At 38.7% G+C, this 18,341-nt stretch overlaps 2 protein-coding genes across 5 annotated transcripts in view; both read left to right on the top strand.

Moving 5' to 3' along the window:
• Nucleotides 1–3,135, top strand: part of LOC102204301 (isoaspartyl peptidase/L-asparaginase) — a 7,865-nt gene extending 4,730 nt beyond the window's left edge. For both annotated transcript variants that reach the window (XM_005737128.1, XM_005737129.1), the window contains exons 4-7: nt 1,364–1,527; nt 2,173–2,291; nt 2,487–2,597; nt 2,879–3,135. In XM_005737128.1, the coding sequence (XP_005737185.1) occupies nt 1,364–1,527; nt 2,173–2,291; nt 2,487–2,597; nt 2,879–3,087 (603 nt within the window). In that variant the 3' untranslated portion in view covers nt 3,088–3,135. The remainder of the gene's footprint in view (nt 1–1,363; nt 1,528–2,172; nt 2,292–2,486; nt 2,598–2,878) is intronic.
• Nucleotides 3,136–5,075: 1,940 nt separating this feature from the next.
• On the top strand, nt 5,076–17,431 carry phf3 (PHD finger protein 3). 3 transcript variants are annotated; one of them, XM_005737126.1, is made up of 16 exons: nt 5,076–5,197; nt 6,308–6,558; nt 7,129–7,245; nt 8,399–9,716; nt 9,870–10,146; nt 10,532–10,583; nt 11,482–11,602; nt 11,698–11,854; nt 11,952–12,068; nt 12,259–12,381; nt 12,674–12,818; nt 12,929–13,103; nt 13,191–13,338; nt 14,247–14,336; nt 14,502–14,697; nt 14,785–17,431. In XM_005737126.1, exons 2-16 carry the CDS (start codon nt 6,324–6,326, stop codon nt 16,569–16,571), a joined length of 5,058 nt encoding a protein of 1,685 aa, XP_005737183.1. In that variant the 5' UTR covers nt 5,076–5,197; nt 6,308–6,323; the 3' UTR covers nt 16,572–17,431. The 3 variants fall into 3 exon arrangements, with proteins under 3 accessions (XP_005737183.1, XP_005737184.1, XP_005737182.1); XM_005737125.2 differs by lacking the exon at nt 5,076–5,197 and adding an exon at nt 5,236–5,977; XM_005737127.1 differs by lacking the exon at nt 6,308–6,558.
• The last annotated feature ends 910 nt before the right edge of the window (nt 17,432–18,341 follow it).

Raw genomic sequence — 18,341 nt, 5'->3', positions numbered from 1 at the left:
ACTGGCGACCTGTCCAGGGTGTACCCTGCCTCTCGCCCTATGACAGCTGGGATAGGCTCAAGCGCCCCCCGCGACCCTGAAAAGGATAAGCGGAAGCGAATGGATGGATGGATGTTGTTTACCATATTTGTCCAATTGTTCAGGTCCTATATCTAAAACAGGTGTGTGGGAGGGGCCGCCTCAGTACTTCCTGTTTATATAGGGTCATGATGTCATTGAGTGCGTCACTGGGTGAAACCAAATTAAGGGTTTTTCATTTTGCATAGTATTGTTTATTTTCTTTAAAGTAACCTTTTGATTTGTATTGTATGCAGTGTTTAACTTTTCAAACCACTTAACTGTGTAAATGAGTTTCTCAATCGGATTCATAATCTTATTCCTGTTTTTTTTGTTTGGAATCATATTGTTTGGTCTAACCTATATTTCAATGGTAGAGACTAATGAGGTTCAGGTGTGTTTAAATTCCTGTATAAAGCAAGTGAGAGTTTTACCTACCAGAGTTTTAAAATGGTATAACGGAGATGCCAGAAATAAAGTACACTTAAAAGAAACTTGACTGGTATGCTGATGCTATCACCTTCCTTGCCACTTGGTCTATACTACCTCATAAGACTCAAGAAATATAAAAGTATAAAAGTAACTCTTTCATATAAACTAAAGAAATCATGGCAATGAGTTTTTAATGACACAGTAAATGAAAAGCAAATAAATATTTGCATCTTACAGTAAATCTCATAAAAACATTCAGTTTAGGACATTACAGGATTAAATAATTTATATTGACCACATTCTAGTACCATTTTGACATTTCTTCAGTAAAGCAAATGCAGTGTTTTCACTGCTGGTATACATATGAATATATAGCTGTATGGTAGAGGCACAGGTGATTTCTCCAAAGAGTGGAGAGGCAATCCCTCAGGCTCAGGACAGAGTAATAGAAAGCCCATTATATAGTTCTGGAAATAACACAGTCATTTGTCCCTGAATTGTCCATTCTGAAAACAAATTATGAAGTCCCCCAAAGTAATTTTCTAAGTTCTTTTCAGGTCTTGCAAAGAAAACACAGTCTTATTGGTAAACTTGGTTATTGAGGGTGTCTTACTATAATTCAAGCTGGCATCTGGATAACTTTCTGGGCAGAGGGAGATATTCCTTGTGTGCATGGCCAGTATCCTGCCTGTTGCTTTTATGATTATAACTTTAAGGTCATTTTTAGGGCATTTCTGTGGAATCGCAGTTTGATACATGAAGCTGCTTTTGTCTCTAGTGGTACCTTATAGCAATGTTATGTTTGCTACATTGTGTTCAGTGCTGTGAGATTTATTTAATGTTTCAACTTTGTCTTACCTATTTTCTTCCTCAGACATCCCATGTAATGTTGACAAGCCAAGGTGCAAACTTGTTTGCAGAAAGCATTGGTATAAGCACAGTCCCCACTGAAACACTGGTGACTGAGTATGAGAGGAGAGAATGGGAGAAGCACAAGAATTACATGACTGGAGTAATAGAAGATTTCAACACTCAATGGTATGCATCTGCGGGATCAATTTCAATTCAGTTGTATTGGATTTATATAGCGCCAAATCACAACTGCAGTTGCCTCTAGGTGCTTTATATTGTAAGGTAGAGAAAACCCAAATAATCAAAAGACCAAGCAAGCATTTGGTGACAGTGGGAAGTAAAAACTCCCTTTTAAAAGGAAGAAACCTCCTGGAGAACCAGACATGAGAGGCAACCATCTGCTGCGACAGCCGGTGGGTGAGGGGAGAGAGACAGAACAGAAGACATATTGTAGAAAAGAGCATTTAATCATCGGTTATTATTAGTTATTAATAATTGAATGCAGAATGCTACATAAAGACACAGAGAGTAAACAAGGTGAATGAAGAAGAAACACCAATAGGAAACCCCCAGCAGCCTAGACCTAGGTTTATGAATTTCCAAAAACTAAAAATGATATTGATATTTATTAGGCAAATAAAGGTCACATTTTGAAATTTGGGCCAGTTTTGGCATCAACCTTACATTGATCAGTTGTCTAAGCACTGTGTGTTTTAATGAATCAAATGAGCTTCCTCCTTGTGATGCTATGTCTGAAAACATTTCAGATCTAATTTGCATTTTCTTTTGCAGCTGATTTTTTTTGAATAATATAACATTTCTTCATCCCAGGGCTCATGATACCGTTGGGGCGGTAGCTCTCGACTCTGCTGGTAATGTCGCATGTGCAACATCAACGGGAGGGATTAGGAATAAAATGGTTGGAAGAGTAGGAGACTCCCCAGTCATTGGTATGACTTCTAAAACTGCTGTTTTAACACTGACAGTAAAATGATAAAGTCAAACCAAAGACCTTACATTGTCCAAACATTTCATTTAATCATACTCTTCACTTTACTACAGGTTACTTTAGCATATTCACTGCAATCTGCAAAAAGGTGTTTTAATGTTTGCTTCTGTTGTTCACGTTGTCTCTTGTAAATAAGGCTGTGGAGGGTATGCAGACAACTTGAGTGGTGCAGTATCCTGTACCGGCCATGGAGAATCTATTCTTAAAGTCACACTGGCCAGACTGATTCTTTCAAAAATTGAACAAGGTAAAGTATCACAAACGCACACAGTTTGTTTATGGGAATTTATCAGTTCTTCATGTTTTAGTCCATTATCCTGAACAGTGCAACTCATGCAACTCATGTGAGTAATTCCAGTTTTGCAATATTGCCTCTCACAGTTATTTAGTAAATTGTGTTTCTGAGCAGATTAAGAAGATCTTAGAAGCAATTATTAAAGGAGAATGTGCTGTGAAATAACACAAGCTGAAGTTAATTTTCCATTTTTCATTAGCCGCCTGTGTTCCTATTTCTTCTCCACTTTACAGGTAAATCAGTAACAGAGGCTTCGCAGATGTCTCTGCAGCACATGGGAGACCGTGTCAAAGGAGCCGGAGGTGCAATTGTTGTTTCTCCTTCAGGCCACTGGGCTGCCACATTTACCACTGAGCGAATGGCTTGGGCTGCTGTGGAACAGGATGTACTGTGGTATGGATTAGACCCGCATGAGAGATTAAAAGAGCAGTTGCCCCAATAAAAGCAATAAAAAAATAACACTTATTTCTTCTTATTAATCACTGTGCAATGTGAGACTGCGTTATAATTTTTCTTATATAATTAAATTTTATAATTTTTAACTCACTTTTTCTAACTTTTATTAAACACATTTGCTTCAATATAAATAAAATGCATTTATTTTATTTTAAAGGTTGAATATTAAAATAAGCATTATATACATATACTGTGAAAATGTGGTAAAAAAAATTTTTTTAGAGATTGAAGTTTAGTAAGTGTTAAACATAGAAATGCATGACTCAGTGCATTCATTTGTTTTTTTTTTTGATAAGAAAATCTTTGCTCTTTAATCTTTGAATCCTGGATCACATTTCCAAGTAAAGGATGTCTGACTTCTTAAACGTTTTTCCTAAATTTTGTAATGAAAAATTACTTCAAAGTTACACTGTTTGAAAGACTATATTGAAGTAATGTTAGATCCTATTGTGGTAGGTAGAGTTGCACTGAGTGATGACTAATGGATGAATGCAATAAAGGATATATATAGTATGTGCAAATGTGTTATTTCTTTTAATGTTGATCTCTTGAATCTTAAATAACTGAAACACATCCATCCTTTTATTTAATTAATTTAATTAAGCATCCCTATTAAAGCAGACTGTATCATTCATGAGCATCTCATTCATCATTTAAACAACATTGTTGACCTTACTTAATATTTTGAAACAACTGGACTGCAAGACGCTTACATTTTTGTATTCTTTTTTAATCTTCATGTCTCGGTTATTGTGCTGGTCTGGGGTGTAAATTATATGACATCAGTTTCAAACCCAACACTATAGAAAAGAGATATTTGGATAACACACAAGATGGGTTCAAGAGATTACACCAGCAAATTGTTTTCTGAAATCTCAGTTAGTAAAACTTCACGATAAGGTTGACTCAAAAATGTCATTCATTATGTTCAAAGAAATAAATGCAACATTAACTGCCAATCTGAAGAAGTTATTTACTACAAGATTCAAATCTGCTGAGCAAAGGAGAAAGCTTCATTTATTTTCTCTAACCAAAGGATCATCAAGATTCCCATAGTCTTAGATATGACTCTGTAACCCTTTTCGCACTGATAGATATCAGGGACATTTGTCTCTCAGCTGCTCTTGTGTTTCTTTAGACCTTGGCATGATATGCTGTTTTTTTTTGTTGTTTTTTTGTTTGTTTTATCTTTTAGTCTACTTTACTTTGTCAGGCAGGTTCTAGTAAAGTGATTTCTTAATACTCAGGTCTGGCAGAAATCAACCCCAGGTGTGTCTAGAAAACATTGAACGCAGCTTTCCAAAAAATGTGGTTCACGTTTAATTCATGATTTCCAAAGAGGTGCAATTACTTTTTCACATAGGGTCAAGTAGGTTTGGATAGCTTTTTTCCCCTTAATATATGAAATTGCCATTTAAAAATTCTTCTTGTGTTTACTTACGTTCTTTGTCTAACATTTAAATATATTTGATGATCTGAAACATGGAAGTATGAGAGATATGCAAACGACTTAAGAAATAACAATCCTTGATGATCATGATTTTATATATTTTAACTCAAATGAACTCAAACATCATGAATGGTATGAGCCCTCGAAGAGTTAAACTTAAACTTTAAGGAGCTTTTGCTTGCCTTTTTCTTATATAAAAATGTTTCTATTACAGGACATGCACTCAGAAAAGAATGGCAAATCTACTTTACTAAGTAACCGACTGTTTTCAATACCAGGCTGTGTTAAATATGTAACTTTGCCAGTTTTATAAAGCGAAGTTTTCTTCGAGCCTGTCCAGCTTCTCGTGTTCTCTAAGTGCGATGGTCGACAGTTTGATAAAAACAAACCGCTTGCTCTTAGTGAAAATTAACCATCCGGACACTGACAAAGCAGACACAACAAAAACAAACCATCCAGATGTGCTCTCTCTGTACAATCGGCTGCTAAGCTACCTGTAAACACAAGCCACGTGACAACGCCGCGCTGCCTGTCAGGGACTTTGCAGCATCGGGGCGAATGACGGCTGAGTTGGAGGAAGTTACTGGGAGCTGCTTTGCTAGTATGTAACCGTACATGAGTTGGCAACAGCATCGCGACAAGAGAGGTGGGAGTGCTATAAATATGTATATGTAAAAATAACTACTTGTAAATATTTGAGCTGCAAGCGTTGGAACAGATGCATGTGGGGGGTCATCAAGTAACGTCCGCTAGCTGCACTCAGGCTACAAACAAACTTGGCAGCTAGGGCCTGTGCTATAGCCGCCTAGCTAGCTCGCCGTCGTGCATATTTATCGTCGAGCTGTCTAACCATATGTTTGCACATTTTGTTTGGCGCTTTTGAAATTTTCGGGCGCGGCTGTTTATTGATACAAATGTGCTGCCTGTAAGGCTGAATGGGTTTCAAAAAGTGAGTTAGCTTGGGTGGTAACTTCCTCCGTAAGTTACCGTTAGCTTGTTAACATACGCGATTGTCATAAGCTGACATAAACGTTAGCATGTTAACTAGCTAACAACTCATTGGCAAAACCTGGCGTCAGGAACGCCGTGCTTCTCGTGGACAGAAAGATATTTTTGGCTGAACTTAAATAAAAGCGTCCAGAGATGCGCTTTAGTTTGCTAACATTCATGTAGCGTTATTGGTTTGCACACTGATTGTGGCCTTCTCCAGGCTGTGAAGTCGTGGTGTTGCTTGATGTGAAAATAGTAGCATTTACTATTGCAAGTCGGTGGTTTTAGACATGCTTTTCTTGTATTTACATTACTCACCCGATAAAAGTCTTTGAAAATGCACAGAAACAAAAATAGCAGTGGCTAAGAAGCGTTGGGTTAACGTATTAGGACTGCAGAGTAGCTGGATGAGGCTTCCCATATGTGGAGATTTAAGGTATATACCACTTTGCTCATCAGATACAACATGTATACACTGAACTGATGGCAAAGTCTTCAGAAAGTGCACCGATCGCTCGCTGTAACTTTGTTTTTTGTTTGTTATCAGTCACAAAGTTTTCGCTGTCCCTCGAAATCAGGGAATATTTTGTGTTTTTGTTGGTTTGCTTAGTTTGTACTACACTTGTCCCCATAATTGGATGCATTCTGTGGTGCAGGGAGAAACACAAGACGTTGCTGTCTTTGAAAAACAAACAGAGAAACATATATTAACAGTTTATCAGTTGTCTGCTATTCCTGCATCTTTTCTGTGTTGTTTTTGGTGCAGGAAGGCAGCAGCATTCATGGATATTGTGGACACCTTTAACCATTTAATACCCAGTGACCAGTTGGATGACTCCCTGGTAATAGGTCAGAATTTGGAGTGTGAAGCCAGTAATGAGTTTGGGACAGGACTCAGACTGGAAGATTCACTGAAGAACATGCTCAGTGACAAAGATCCCATGTTTGGATGTGCAAGCACTCAGTTCAGTCTGCTGGATAATGAAGACCCTGCTTTTCAGATTGCTGGCTCCACAAGTATGTTTGAAGGCACAAAAAAGTGGCCAAAATGTAGATAAATCAGTGTAGATTCAAACTTTGAGTGAAAGTTAACTAACAAATGCATGTGTGGCTGCCTGGAAAAAAAAAGTCATCCACACTTTACTTGAAAAGTTGATGGTGAAAGTTTTAAATATTAAGTTGTTAATGTATAACTCAATGTATAACTCTGATTCTTCACCTACAGACTATTTTATCTGTGCTGATTTTTGCTCAGTTAGACTTTAACTCTTCAGGTGCTTCAAAAAACAAACACTGTAGAGGGTCGTCTTGTACTGAGATATGCAGGGAACATTTTCACCGTGCTTCTTTGCTTGTCAACACGTAAATATCAGCGTTAGGGTAACTGAAGGTAAATTAAAGTAGTGTTGTTTCAGTAATGATGGAGAAAAATACAAAAAATTTTTAAAGAAACAATATAAAAGGATTCAGTATTATTGTAAATGTAGCAGTGTCAGACTGCCATTGAATTTGGACTGCAGTTTTTACATTTTTTTCAAATTGTATATTTATTAAGGACATTACATTTATTTATTTTTGCTTTTGCAGGTCTCGATAGTGGTTCGGCACCCACAGGCCTCCCTGGTGAACCAGCTGTTTCAGAGAGTGCACAAGTTAAGCAACTTGATGTCAGGCAGAAGAAACGTTCACGCAGTTTAGAGAACGGTAAGTCGATGCAAGTTTATTTTCTTTCTCTTTCCACCCTGTGAGACTTTTAGGGATGTACACAACTAGATGTTTAAACATTGCTGCCCTTGTGATTTGGTTACATTTAGTATTTTTATTAATGTACAGTTGCAGTTACTGGTTCAAAGGTGTTACGACACCACAGGGCTCCAGTCCCAACAGACTGTTTTTCTCTTCTTCTCTCTCTGTTTTTTTTTTTTGTAAACAAGCAAGGGGCAAAGCAAATAGATGACAGCCGTACTAACTAATGTGGAAAAAAAAGAAAAGGAATAAAAGAGCAGCAGTGTGTCAATTTTTTTTTTAGAATAAAAAGTAGAATACCAACCTAAGCCAGATGTAACCATATTCTTTAGCCAGATGTGGACAGACAGAACCAAATATATAAAGGATACCGGTGCTAGTACTGCTAAGGTTACCCTAGCTCTGCAAAATAATCTGATATTGTGTGTGTTTGCAAAACTATTCACACTGGAACATGTTGCACATTTCACTGGGGAAGGTCCTCTAAAATACACAGGAAGTATTTATTTGGCTAATGTAGAACTTTTTCTATTTAAAGTGCACTCAGTTAATGTTTCCTATGTTTTTTTCCCCCCTGTCTTTTAGAGTAGTCGACTAGTCTGCTTTTAAAATTTAACCTTTATTTAACCAGGAAAATCCCATTGAGATTAAAACCTCTTTTTCAACGGAGACCTGGCCAAGATAGCATAATAAGATAAGATAAGATAAGATAGAACTTTATTAATCCCTCGGGTGGGTTCCTCTGGGAAATTCAATTTCCAAAAAGCACAGCACCGACAGAAGTTACAGTTACAGTATATTATATATACACACACACACACACACACACACACACACACACACATATAAATACAGAGACAAATATAAATAAAATATATGAAGGGGATAAATAGAATAAATAGGAATAAAAAATAAAAATACAAGTGAATTGCACATTTCAAGTATTGAGGTCTATTGCACCATTGAATATTTACAAAAAAGTATTGCACAAGGTATCGTACAGTGAGGTGAAGAGGCACTACAGCTTAGTTGTTCCCCTGAGTCACCAAGTCACCAATAGTCACCAAGAACATCAGCAGCTTTTAAGTTTTGCTTTTGTTTATTTAAACAGAACACAGTGGTGACCAGGAGCCTAACACACCCACCAATACCATGACCCGAGGGCGGCCGGCAAGAAAACCAGCCAACAGGCTATGCAAGTCATTTCTTATTGAGAAAGGAGTCACAGGTCCTGATCTAAAGAGAGAATTAACTCTCGGAGGACGTGTCAACATTAATGAGCTTGATGGTGGGGTCTGGCTGAATCCAACTGTTGTATTGAGACGACTGACAGTCACAATTGGAGGTTTCAAGATTGAATTGCTACCAGGACCCTCGTACACACAGGGTGTCGATGCAAACCAGTCTGCATGCTCGGACGATGGTTTTTCTTACGGTGGGGAAGTTGGTTTCACAGTTTTGCCAGATGAAGCAGCCAGTGTACAGAATCCCGCAGCAGAGAGTGTGGAAGAGATGGATGTAAGTCAGAAGAGCTCAGCTGATGATGCAAGTCATGGGCTGGGCCCATATGTAAATCCAAATGATGTACAGACGACAAACGGGACGTTAAATACTGGCACGAAAGAGGCAAAACTTGACAATCAGAGTGTTCCAGAGAAGCAAAAGCCAGTCAGTAAAGGAAATGATGTTATTAAACAGCCACAGAGCAAAGAGAACAACACAGCTACTGTTAGTAACAAGACAGATGGTAATGAAAAACAACTGAATGTGTCTAAAATGCTGCCAAAGCCTAAACAAGGACCGTCATCAGTAAAGAATAAGGAATTCGTTTTACAGAAAACAAGCAATACAATTAAGGAGCATAAAGTTACCCAAAATATGCCATCCAAAATCACGCCAAGAGGAGAGCTGCACAAAACTAAATCTGGAAAGGAAAAGCAAGATGTTGTACCTTTGAAAAGGCCTGCAGAAAACATTCAAAGTGAGCATGCTACTAAAGTACAAAAGCTACAGGGTGCAGTAGATGCTAAAGTGAAGCCAAAATTACCAAGTTCTCCTACTTCTGTGGGAAAGAAAATTCCATCATCTGGCAACCGCGTTGGTGATCAGCAGGGACCAGCCAAACGTAGTACGGCCCAAAACAGCTCAAAAAGTGAGACTCCTCCCCCGCACAGTCATCTAGGAAATTCTTTAAAAACACCTGAAGAAGGAGGGCAGGAAAAGTCCAAAATGAAAAAGCTAGAGAAGATTCTTCAGAGACAAAAGAGTAAAAATGCAAGAAGCATCTCTGTGGACGAGCCGCAGCTGTTTATTCCAGATAATGCGCCCGTTGTGAAGAAGGACGCTGTGGACGAGCAAGTCGCTAATAGTGAGACTGTGTGGGATGGAAACAACTGTTGTGGCCTCTGCAAAAAGCACCACAATAACATGTAAGTGTTGCTCCTTAACCTAAATATAAAATAAAGTTTAATCAGCTGTAAAAGAATTTCTGCCTTTGTGTCGCATTCTGTTTCTGTCCCAGTGCTAAGCTGCAAACACGCCTCTAATAATCGTACTTCCGTTTTTTTGGTTGTTTTTTTTAGGTTCATGGTAGGTTGCGGTCGCTGTGATGACTGGTTCCATGGTGACTGTGTTGGTCTTGACCTGGCGAAAGTGCGAGAAATGGAGGAGGAGGACCAGATGTACGTGTGCTTGAAGTGCTGCGAGGAAGAAACCAAGAAGGTGGGGCCTGAGCCAGCGAGTGCACCCAAACCAGAAGCTCCAGCAAAGAGCGAGACACCCGACCAGAAGCTGCCTCCTAAACCTCGTCCTGGGTCCTCTCAACCCCTCACATCAGGGGGAGTCAGACCAGTAAAAAAGGTAAGCAGTATCTCTCAGTTAACTCTAACTCATAATATAAATATTTATTTATATCTAATAGATTTAAACTATTCACACACAGCAAATATTTATATCTTTCCCCAGCTAATTTATCCACTGATACTAATCATAGCCACTGTTACCATTATGCAATGGTTTGTCTCTTTGATTTAACTTTGCCAGCACAAGAGGTGTGCACATGGGTGCGTGATCAACACAGTGCACTCGCCATATTTTAGTATGGTTTTACACACCAAAAGCTCACTTTTTTTTTTACTTTAGCTAAGGGGTATAATGTAAAGTGTGTTGTTGTTGTTGTCATATGTATGTTTTCAGTCTTATGATATATAAAATTTATGTAACGGGGACTTAATTCTTACAATAGGATGCAGAGAGAAGGCAGTCCACAGATGCCCGAGAAGCAACTCATAAAACAGGTAATTTTTCATTAGCTTTGAATGTATAATTAACTTTGTCCTGTTTTAATATCACATTGGGTTCAAGGCCAGGCTGCATTCACTGGGTGTGTAAACAAAATTAACTTAGGACCTTCACAGCACATGAGCAGTATATTAATGACAGTTAGTACAGTCCTTTGAGGTCTCATTTATATATGAGAGAGCTTAAAATTGCATCACCTTAAGTAATAGCATTACTTCTGTAGTTGACATCAGGGTATTTACTTATCAGTTTACTCTATTAAACATACAGCTACTAAAGTAGGAACATAATGCAGCACAAGTCAGTGAGCCTTTTAATACTAAAATACAACAGTCTTTTTTTTTTTTGTTAGCATGGAAGATAACAGTTGCATAAATTTGTGTTTATAATCTGTGATTTAATAATTTTGTTCTCGGCTGCGTTTACGCAGACGAGTTGTATTACTCGTTCTCTTTAAAATGTGATCAAAGTTAGTCTGCCAGATTTCAGTCAGGCAGTGTTTTTGGACAGCTCTTAATTTACTCTGTGTTTTAGAAATGTGCTTTGGATGGTAATCTGCTCAGATGTTGTCAGATGTAATTACACGTTCTGGTTTGAGTTTTCACAGCAGACTTTTAAAAAGTATTTATTTTTAATTGTTCGTATGAGAAAATACTCTACATGCCATCTTGGAAATAAGTCCATTTTGTAACATTTAACAAAATGATATTGTGTATTATAAAGTATAAACATATCTGTGTCATATTGTACGTAGTTTTTGTAAATGTTAGGATTTCAGGATGTCCTTTTTTGGGATTAGTTTTTGTAAGCAAAGTCTGTGTGGAATAAATGTTTCTTTATGACGACAGATTTTTCCCCACTCACTCAGTGGATTTTGTCACTCTGTCTTCACAGGTGTCTCAGTGAAACAAGAGTCAAAACATAAGGCTCCATCCTTGGCTTCAAAGAAACCCGTGTCTCTGGAGGCAATCAGGAGAAGTGTGCGTGATTCTCTGAAAGAAATCCTCGTACAGAGGTCAGTTTTTCAACACTTTCGAAAGATGTGTGCATGTTACATTTTTTAAAATCAGGGCACTTTATAATCGCCTGTGTGCACTTTCTGCATTTCAGATTGAAGGACTCTGATTTGAACATCTCGGTGGAAAGGGCTTCCGAACTTGCAAAGAAGATAGAGCGAGAACTTTTTCACTTGTATAAAGACACTGACAACAAGTACAAGAACAAATACAGAAGCTTAATGTTTAACCTTAAAGATACTAAAAATAATGTAAGTATCATTTTATGTCAGGCATGGTCTAAATGTAATGTTTCCACTTTTACTATAAGAATAGTTTCATTTGCTTTGTCTTTATTGATCTTTTTAGATCCTTTGTAAGAGGGTTCTCAAAGGTGAAATTTCTCCTGCTAACTTAATTCGAATGAGTCCCGAGGAACTGGCCTCAAAAGAACTGGCTGCTTGGCGACAAAGAGAAAACCGACATGTAAGTAATGCTTGTCTTTTTTCCCCCAGTAGTATTGCATAAATTTACCAAACAAATTACAGTAGTTTACAGTTGTGATGTCCGATTTAAACTGAGTAAATATTATTAAGGTAATAGTTTAACAGTGTATTTTTAAAGATGGTTGTATTTTAGAATAGAAAAAAAAACAAATTAATTCTTTGCTTTACAGACTATTGAGATGATTGAAAAAGAGCAAAGGGAGGCAGAGAGACGGCCGATTACTAAGATCACACACAAAGGGGAAATTGAAATTGAAAGTCAAGAACCAGTAAAAGCACCGGAGCCTGTAGAGGTGAGGGTATCATTGTGCTGTTTATGCTTAACATGCATAGTAAGTGAAATGTGATGAGATGTGTATCCTTACATTAGTTACATCGCTTCATATACCATCATCAGTTCTGTTCATCTGTCTGATTACTTTGTGAAATGTGCTGCATTCATATCTTTGTGCCTCATGTAAAAAGCTCCTACAAATTTCCTCCCATGTAATCCATTTAAGTTGAATATAGCGACAGATTGCTTCTGTTTACATGCAACAGACTTAGTGATGTGTTTGCTTAAACTTATTTCCTATTTTTTTCCAGCTTGAACCTCCTCCCAGAGTGACTGAAGTCTCAGCAGAACCTCCAAAAACTCCAGAGAAGAAGGAAGAGAATGCTAACACAGCTAAAGACACTACAAGCCAACACAAGTCTCACTTATTTGACCTACACTGTAAAATCTGCACAGGTAAATGATAACATGAGGACAAAAAAAAGACTAGAGATTAACCTGTGTCTTTAATAAAACATCTCAGTCAGTATTGTCACCATTGATCTCTGGTGTTATATTTTCTGAAGGTCGAATGGCACCCCCTGTTGAGGAGGCACCAACCAAAGTGGTTAAAGTTGCAACTACAGTGGTTAGGAGACAGTCTACCAAAACAGAGGAGACAAAGGGCACCACGCCGCCCGCAATCGACGATGACCTGCACCTCACTGTCTTAGAGGAGAGCTTCCAAAATGCTCAGATAGGGTACGAAGCAGTTGTTTTAGACATTTTGTCTGGATCTGGATAATGTTTTCTTTCAGTGCTTAATTTATTTCTCCTTCATTGTCACAGGTCTGATCATGCAGCTGGAAGAGAGGAAGAAGCTACTTTCCTTTCCAACCTGAAGTGTCTGTGGCAAGGATTCATTCATATGCACGCTGTGGCAAAGTTGGTGACAAAAGCTTTTCCCGTCTCAGGTGTTTTGGACAACTTGACAGAGGTAAAGTTGACACATCAGACTGTACTTGGGTTTTAAACAGCTTTTGTAAACTATGGTTGACAATGAAAAGTGTTTCAGAAAAGGGGAAAACTGAGGAAGATGAAAGACAATAAATACAAATATTCACGGTTCGTACGGGTGCTTGAAATCCTTGAGAATGCTTGAATTGTAATATTTTCTTTTCAAGGTTTGAAAAGTGCCCGATATTTAGATGTGGTGTTTAAAAGTGCTTGAAACTGTATTTCATTCAACACAAATAACTATCTGACCAAATAATTTTCTTATCAGATAGAAAAATAAAATGAGTCGCAAAGTCTAAAAGCAAAATTTCTCTGCCTGGGCTGCCGAGCATCTTTGCATGTCAGTCTGTTTCAATTTGTTTTAATTTTTACATGGCCTTATTGAGGTGATGCTAAGTGAAACATGCATTCTTTTTTTTTTTTTGGTAATGTGCTGAAAAAGCTTGAAAACTGACCTTGAAAGTGCTTAAAAAGTGCTTGAATTTGACCCTGAAAAATGCGTATGAACCCTGAATATTAGTATTCTTTGACACAGTTGTTTAAGCAACAGCCAGGCAAGAGCCAGTTCTGATGAATGGCAGTGGGATAAAGATTGCTTTTAGCACAGATACAGGGAGAAAATGGCAGTCAGACATGAGTATTTATGTACTAAAAAACTAAAACAAAACATTGCAGAAATGTGCTGACACTTGTTGTTGTAGAACAGTTTATTAGGACACAGGAAATATAAACCACAGTCCAGCTGGAAGAACTAGATTTGTAACATTACTCCCACGTAACTACAGATTTATGAGTGATCAAATACTGCCAACTACTTTGTATCTCTAACACTCCATAAGGTGTGCTCTTTTTATTTATTCATTTAAAAACATGTTTTTTCTCCAATAGGACCTTCCAGATAGCATACAGGTTGGTGGGAGGATTAGTCCTCAGACGGTGTGGGACTACTTGGAGAAAATTCGGGCAACTGGAACAAAAGTAAGTTTCTCTTGTTTTCCGAGATTTGCTTATGATTTGACAGAAATAAATTGGCTTTAATTATTCCTGATATTGAGTAAGTCGAACTGAATACCACTCTTTAAAAGTTTTGATTTTTAACAGAGTTACAGATTTTACTGACACATGCTTTTTGTTTTATTAAAGGAAGTGTGCCTGATTCGCTTCTCCCCTGAGACAGAGGAAGATGAGATCTCTTATACTCTTTTGTATGCCTACTTCAGCAGTCGTAGGCGTTTTGGGGTGGTGTCCAATAATTTGAAACAAGTGAAGGACATGTACCTCATCCCTTTAGGTGCCACAGAAAAAGTTCCACATCAGCTTGTTCCCTTTGATGGGCCAGGTAACCGGAACACAATTATTTTTCTCTCATTAAATTAAAAAAAATTTTTTTTTTTAAATGTTCAAACTTAATCTTTTAATTTCTCAGGTTTAGAAAACAACCGTGGAAACCTCCTCCTTGGACTTATTATTCGCCAGAGACCGAAAAGGGATTTTCTTACTGTGGATGTGAACGAATCTGCAAGGATTATTCCTGAAATAAAACCTGTGGCCATTTCCACAAAAGAAACCAGGGCAAAAGAGGAGGATGAGAAATTTTTTCTCTCTTCCTTGACTAGTGCACTTCAAAAGGAGAAGGAAAAACCACTTAACACTACTGAAGATGTCGATGAGCCTATTGCACAGTCTTTTGAAGAAACATCTGCATCAGAGGAGACCAACAATCAGGAGCCTCAGAAACCCCTTCGCTTTCTTCCAGGTGTGCTAGTAGGCTGGGGTGGAGAATTACCACCTCTGCCTGATGTTGGGTTTAAACCCTCAAGTACAGCACAGGATGCCTTGAAGACTCAGCCTGCTCCAAAACCGGAGACATCAGTTGGGAGCTCAAAAAGTCCAACAGCTGCTGCCCCACGAGAGCGCTTTGTCATCAAGAAGAAAGAAGCTAAACCTGCTAAAACTGAACCGGAGCTATCAAGCCCATCTGATACATCAGCTGCTACCAACTTGCTGGAAAAGAAAGCTGCAGTAGGGAGCCAGGGTACATCTGTCTCACTCAAAGATAAGCCTCCAGATGTATCGACTGAAGACTTCCTGGCAGGCCTGTCAGCAGCTCCAAGCGGGACTGAAACTAGCAGTGCTACGTCGGCAAACAAAGGCGACACTGGCCTTTTGTCTGAAAGTGAAAAAGAAACAACTGAAGGGAATTCTTTGTTGCAGCCAAAATCCCAGTCTGCTGCAGATCACGCAAGTAGCTCAAAGCCTCCTTTAAGTGGAATATTGAAAAAATCTTCAGCATATTCCACTGTGAATGAAGATAAAACAATGGTGTCACAGAAGGATAAAGCCAGCCTCCCAGATCCTTCCAGCCCTAAACCTGTTCCTGTGTTGAGCAGCACTAGGAATGATCTAATCGTCCCATTTCACCAAGGATATTTACAGCTCTCTCAGGCCAAGCACAAAGCTGAAGAACAAAGTCAAACAGCCGTTCAGTCGTTTCCTTGTAAAAAGAATGAGCCTGGTGTAGCGCAGGCTGGTGCTGTATTGACTCAGACAGTGAATCCTCCTACGGTCCAAGGAACTCCAGCAGAGTGTCAAACAGGAGCCTCTCAGTCCCAGTATAACCCAGCAATGGCACCAGCTCTCCCAGTAAACAACAGCACAAGACCGTCCCCGTTGCAGCAGCAACAGCCTCAGGAATCTGGCAGCTATGATTCTCCATCTGCCCCTACTTCTAATACTGTACCCACCCCTCACATCCAGAACCAGAACCATAGCATGCAGTGGGCTCAAGACAGCACTTCACAGGCTCCCCCTGGACCTCAGTCACAGTACCCCGAGAGTTGCTCTGAACCATCTGGCCAACCCTCATCCGTGGACAAAGACTACAAGCGTTTAGAGGAGCGATACAGTGACCCGTGGGAGAGGCCGCGACACACAGAAGACAAAGACCACGGAAGGCACAGCTACCACAGGGACTCCTATCACGGTAAAAAGAGCAGGCACCACGAGCGGGAGAAAAAGCATGATCGCAGCTATGATGATAAGTACAAGGAGAGGGGCAGGCACCACGGACATTCGGATGACCGCTATGCTGAGAAGAGGAAAGAGAGGCATCACAGCGACGACTACAGCAGCCGTCACAAGGACAGGCACAGACATAGACGGGACTCTGATTACGAGAATGGACGGAGAAGTTCAAAAGACAGTTACTCATAATTTTGTTCAGAGAGCGTTTGGGGCTCTCAGGAGGACTGTTCGGTTGTTGTTGGTCACACAGCTGGTACAAACCACTTTGGTTGGTGCTGGTGGAGTTGTTTTACGCACCAGTCTGCATCTGTATGCCGTGTCTTTCACTAAAGTTACGTTTTATGTTACTCAGCGTACAAGCCAAAATAATATAATTTCAATGGAATTATGATATTATGGATCAGTTCAGTTAAGACCAAGAAAAGAAAAAGTCAATATTGGAACATTTTTAACTTTTAAACTTTTTACTGTAAATATGTTGTTCATATTGAGCTGCTGTACTGATTGGTTTCGGTCTCAAGGCAACATAACAACAAACAAGTGGACCACTTGGATAATTTATGCTGAGTTCATTTGGCCTGAATGTAATAGATGGTATTTAACTGAAAACAGCAGCTTGAGTTTGTTTTTTTAACATTTCTTTTAAATTGCTTAAATATTTTATAAACCTGCTTTCTATTGAGAAAGCATGTACAATGTTGGCTTGTAATATACATTAGAGATGAAGTGTGCCTTTGCACTGTGTTATTGTACAGTTCGTAATAAAGCTGAACCTTTTTTTATTGTTAATTATTTAAAGAAATTCTTTGTCTAAAAAATGTATTAAAACCAACTAGGTCAGAGGTGTTAGAAATGAGGCCTGGGGGGGAGAATCGGCCCAGCAAAGACTCCGATCTGGCCCACTGGATGATTGGGAAAAGTGAAGGAGGGCATGTGTTTTTGAGTAAAGTGTATTTTTATAACTACGTTTTACAGCTTTTCCTATTGATAAAGACCTCCCCCGTGGCCATTCTTGTTAAAGGAACGAAGTAATAAAGAAACAAATGATAGGAATGTGCCTCTTTTTCACCAATCTATAGAAATTTTGGTAAACTAATATTTTCTGTGAATTAACAAAAACATTGAGCTACCAGAATGGTTTCCATATTTTCATGTTAACATATAGAAAAAGTGAGACGTGCTGTTGAAATTGTACTTTTTATATTAAGATATCTCAGGGGTTTAATGTGTAGGTAAACATCTTTACACTGACAGAAAGGAGAGATTCACTCATCTGGTCCCTTCAAAATCAAAGTGGTCTGTATGTGGTGGAACTAGATGTTAGCATTGTGACCTTGCAGCAAGAAGGTCCTTGGTTTGAATCCATCATCTTGACGGGGAACCCCTATGTAGAGTTTGCATGTTCTCCCATTGTGTGAGTGGGTTCTCTCTGGGTACTTCGGCTTCCTCCCACAGTCCAAAGACATGCAGTTTGCAGGGTTAGTGCATCGATGTTTCTTTTTGTTAGCTCTTAAGCAAAAGAAAATGGATTAACAAGATGGGTAGATGGGTGTCATGTTAAGTTTTACCTTTTGTTTGGAAAGTGATGTAAATCAGAAAAGTCAGCCAAGGAATCAGAGTTTAATTTGTCCTTTAACAGTTTAAATGTATATGTTTCATCAAACTGAGTTTTAAGTGCAACTCAGAACTGGTATGTAAAGTGTTGAAGAAACAAGTAGTACAATTCAATTGCTTTAAAAAAAAAAACCTGTATGCAGTCCTGTGAAAAACTAAGTGCACTCCACGATTCAGTACTTGGAGGACCACCGTTAGCAGCAGTCTTGAAGTAACTTTAAATAACTACTCTGTATGACTATCAGTATCTCACATCAGTATGAAAGAATTATGGCCCACCCTTTACAGCATTCCTTCATCTCTTTGAGTTTTGAGGGTATTTGTTTTTGCACAGCTCTTAAGTTT

The sequence above is a fragment of the Pundamilia nyererei genome, unplaced genomic scaffold, assembly GCF_000239375.1.
Source record: "Pundamilia nyererei isolate P.nyererei 1_Seehausen unplaced genomic scaffold, PunNye1.0 scaffold00073, whole genome shotgun sequence".
Lineage (NCBI taxonomy): Eukaryota > Metazoa > Chordata > Actinopteri > Cichliformes > Cichlidae > Pundamilia > Pundamilia nyererei.
The sequence above is the reverse complement of the archived record's forward strand: the minus strand, read 5'-3'. Positions and strand labels throughout refer to the sequence as shown.

Bases quoted from the DNA above. Each gene is read 5' to 3' on its own strand.
- phf3 (XM_005737125.2), top strand. From the start codon at position 5,949: ATGAGGCTTCCCATATGTGGAGATTTAAG. The intron at 5,978-6,307 runs GTATATACCACT...TTTTTGGTGCAG, and splicing joins CCCATATGTGGAGATTTAAG to GAAGGCAGCAGCATTCATGG. The intron at 12,819-12,928 runs GTAAATGATAAC...TATTTTCTGAAG, and splicing joins ACACTGTAAAATCTGCACAG to GTCGAATGGCACCCCCTGTT.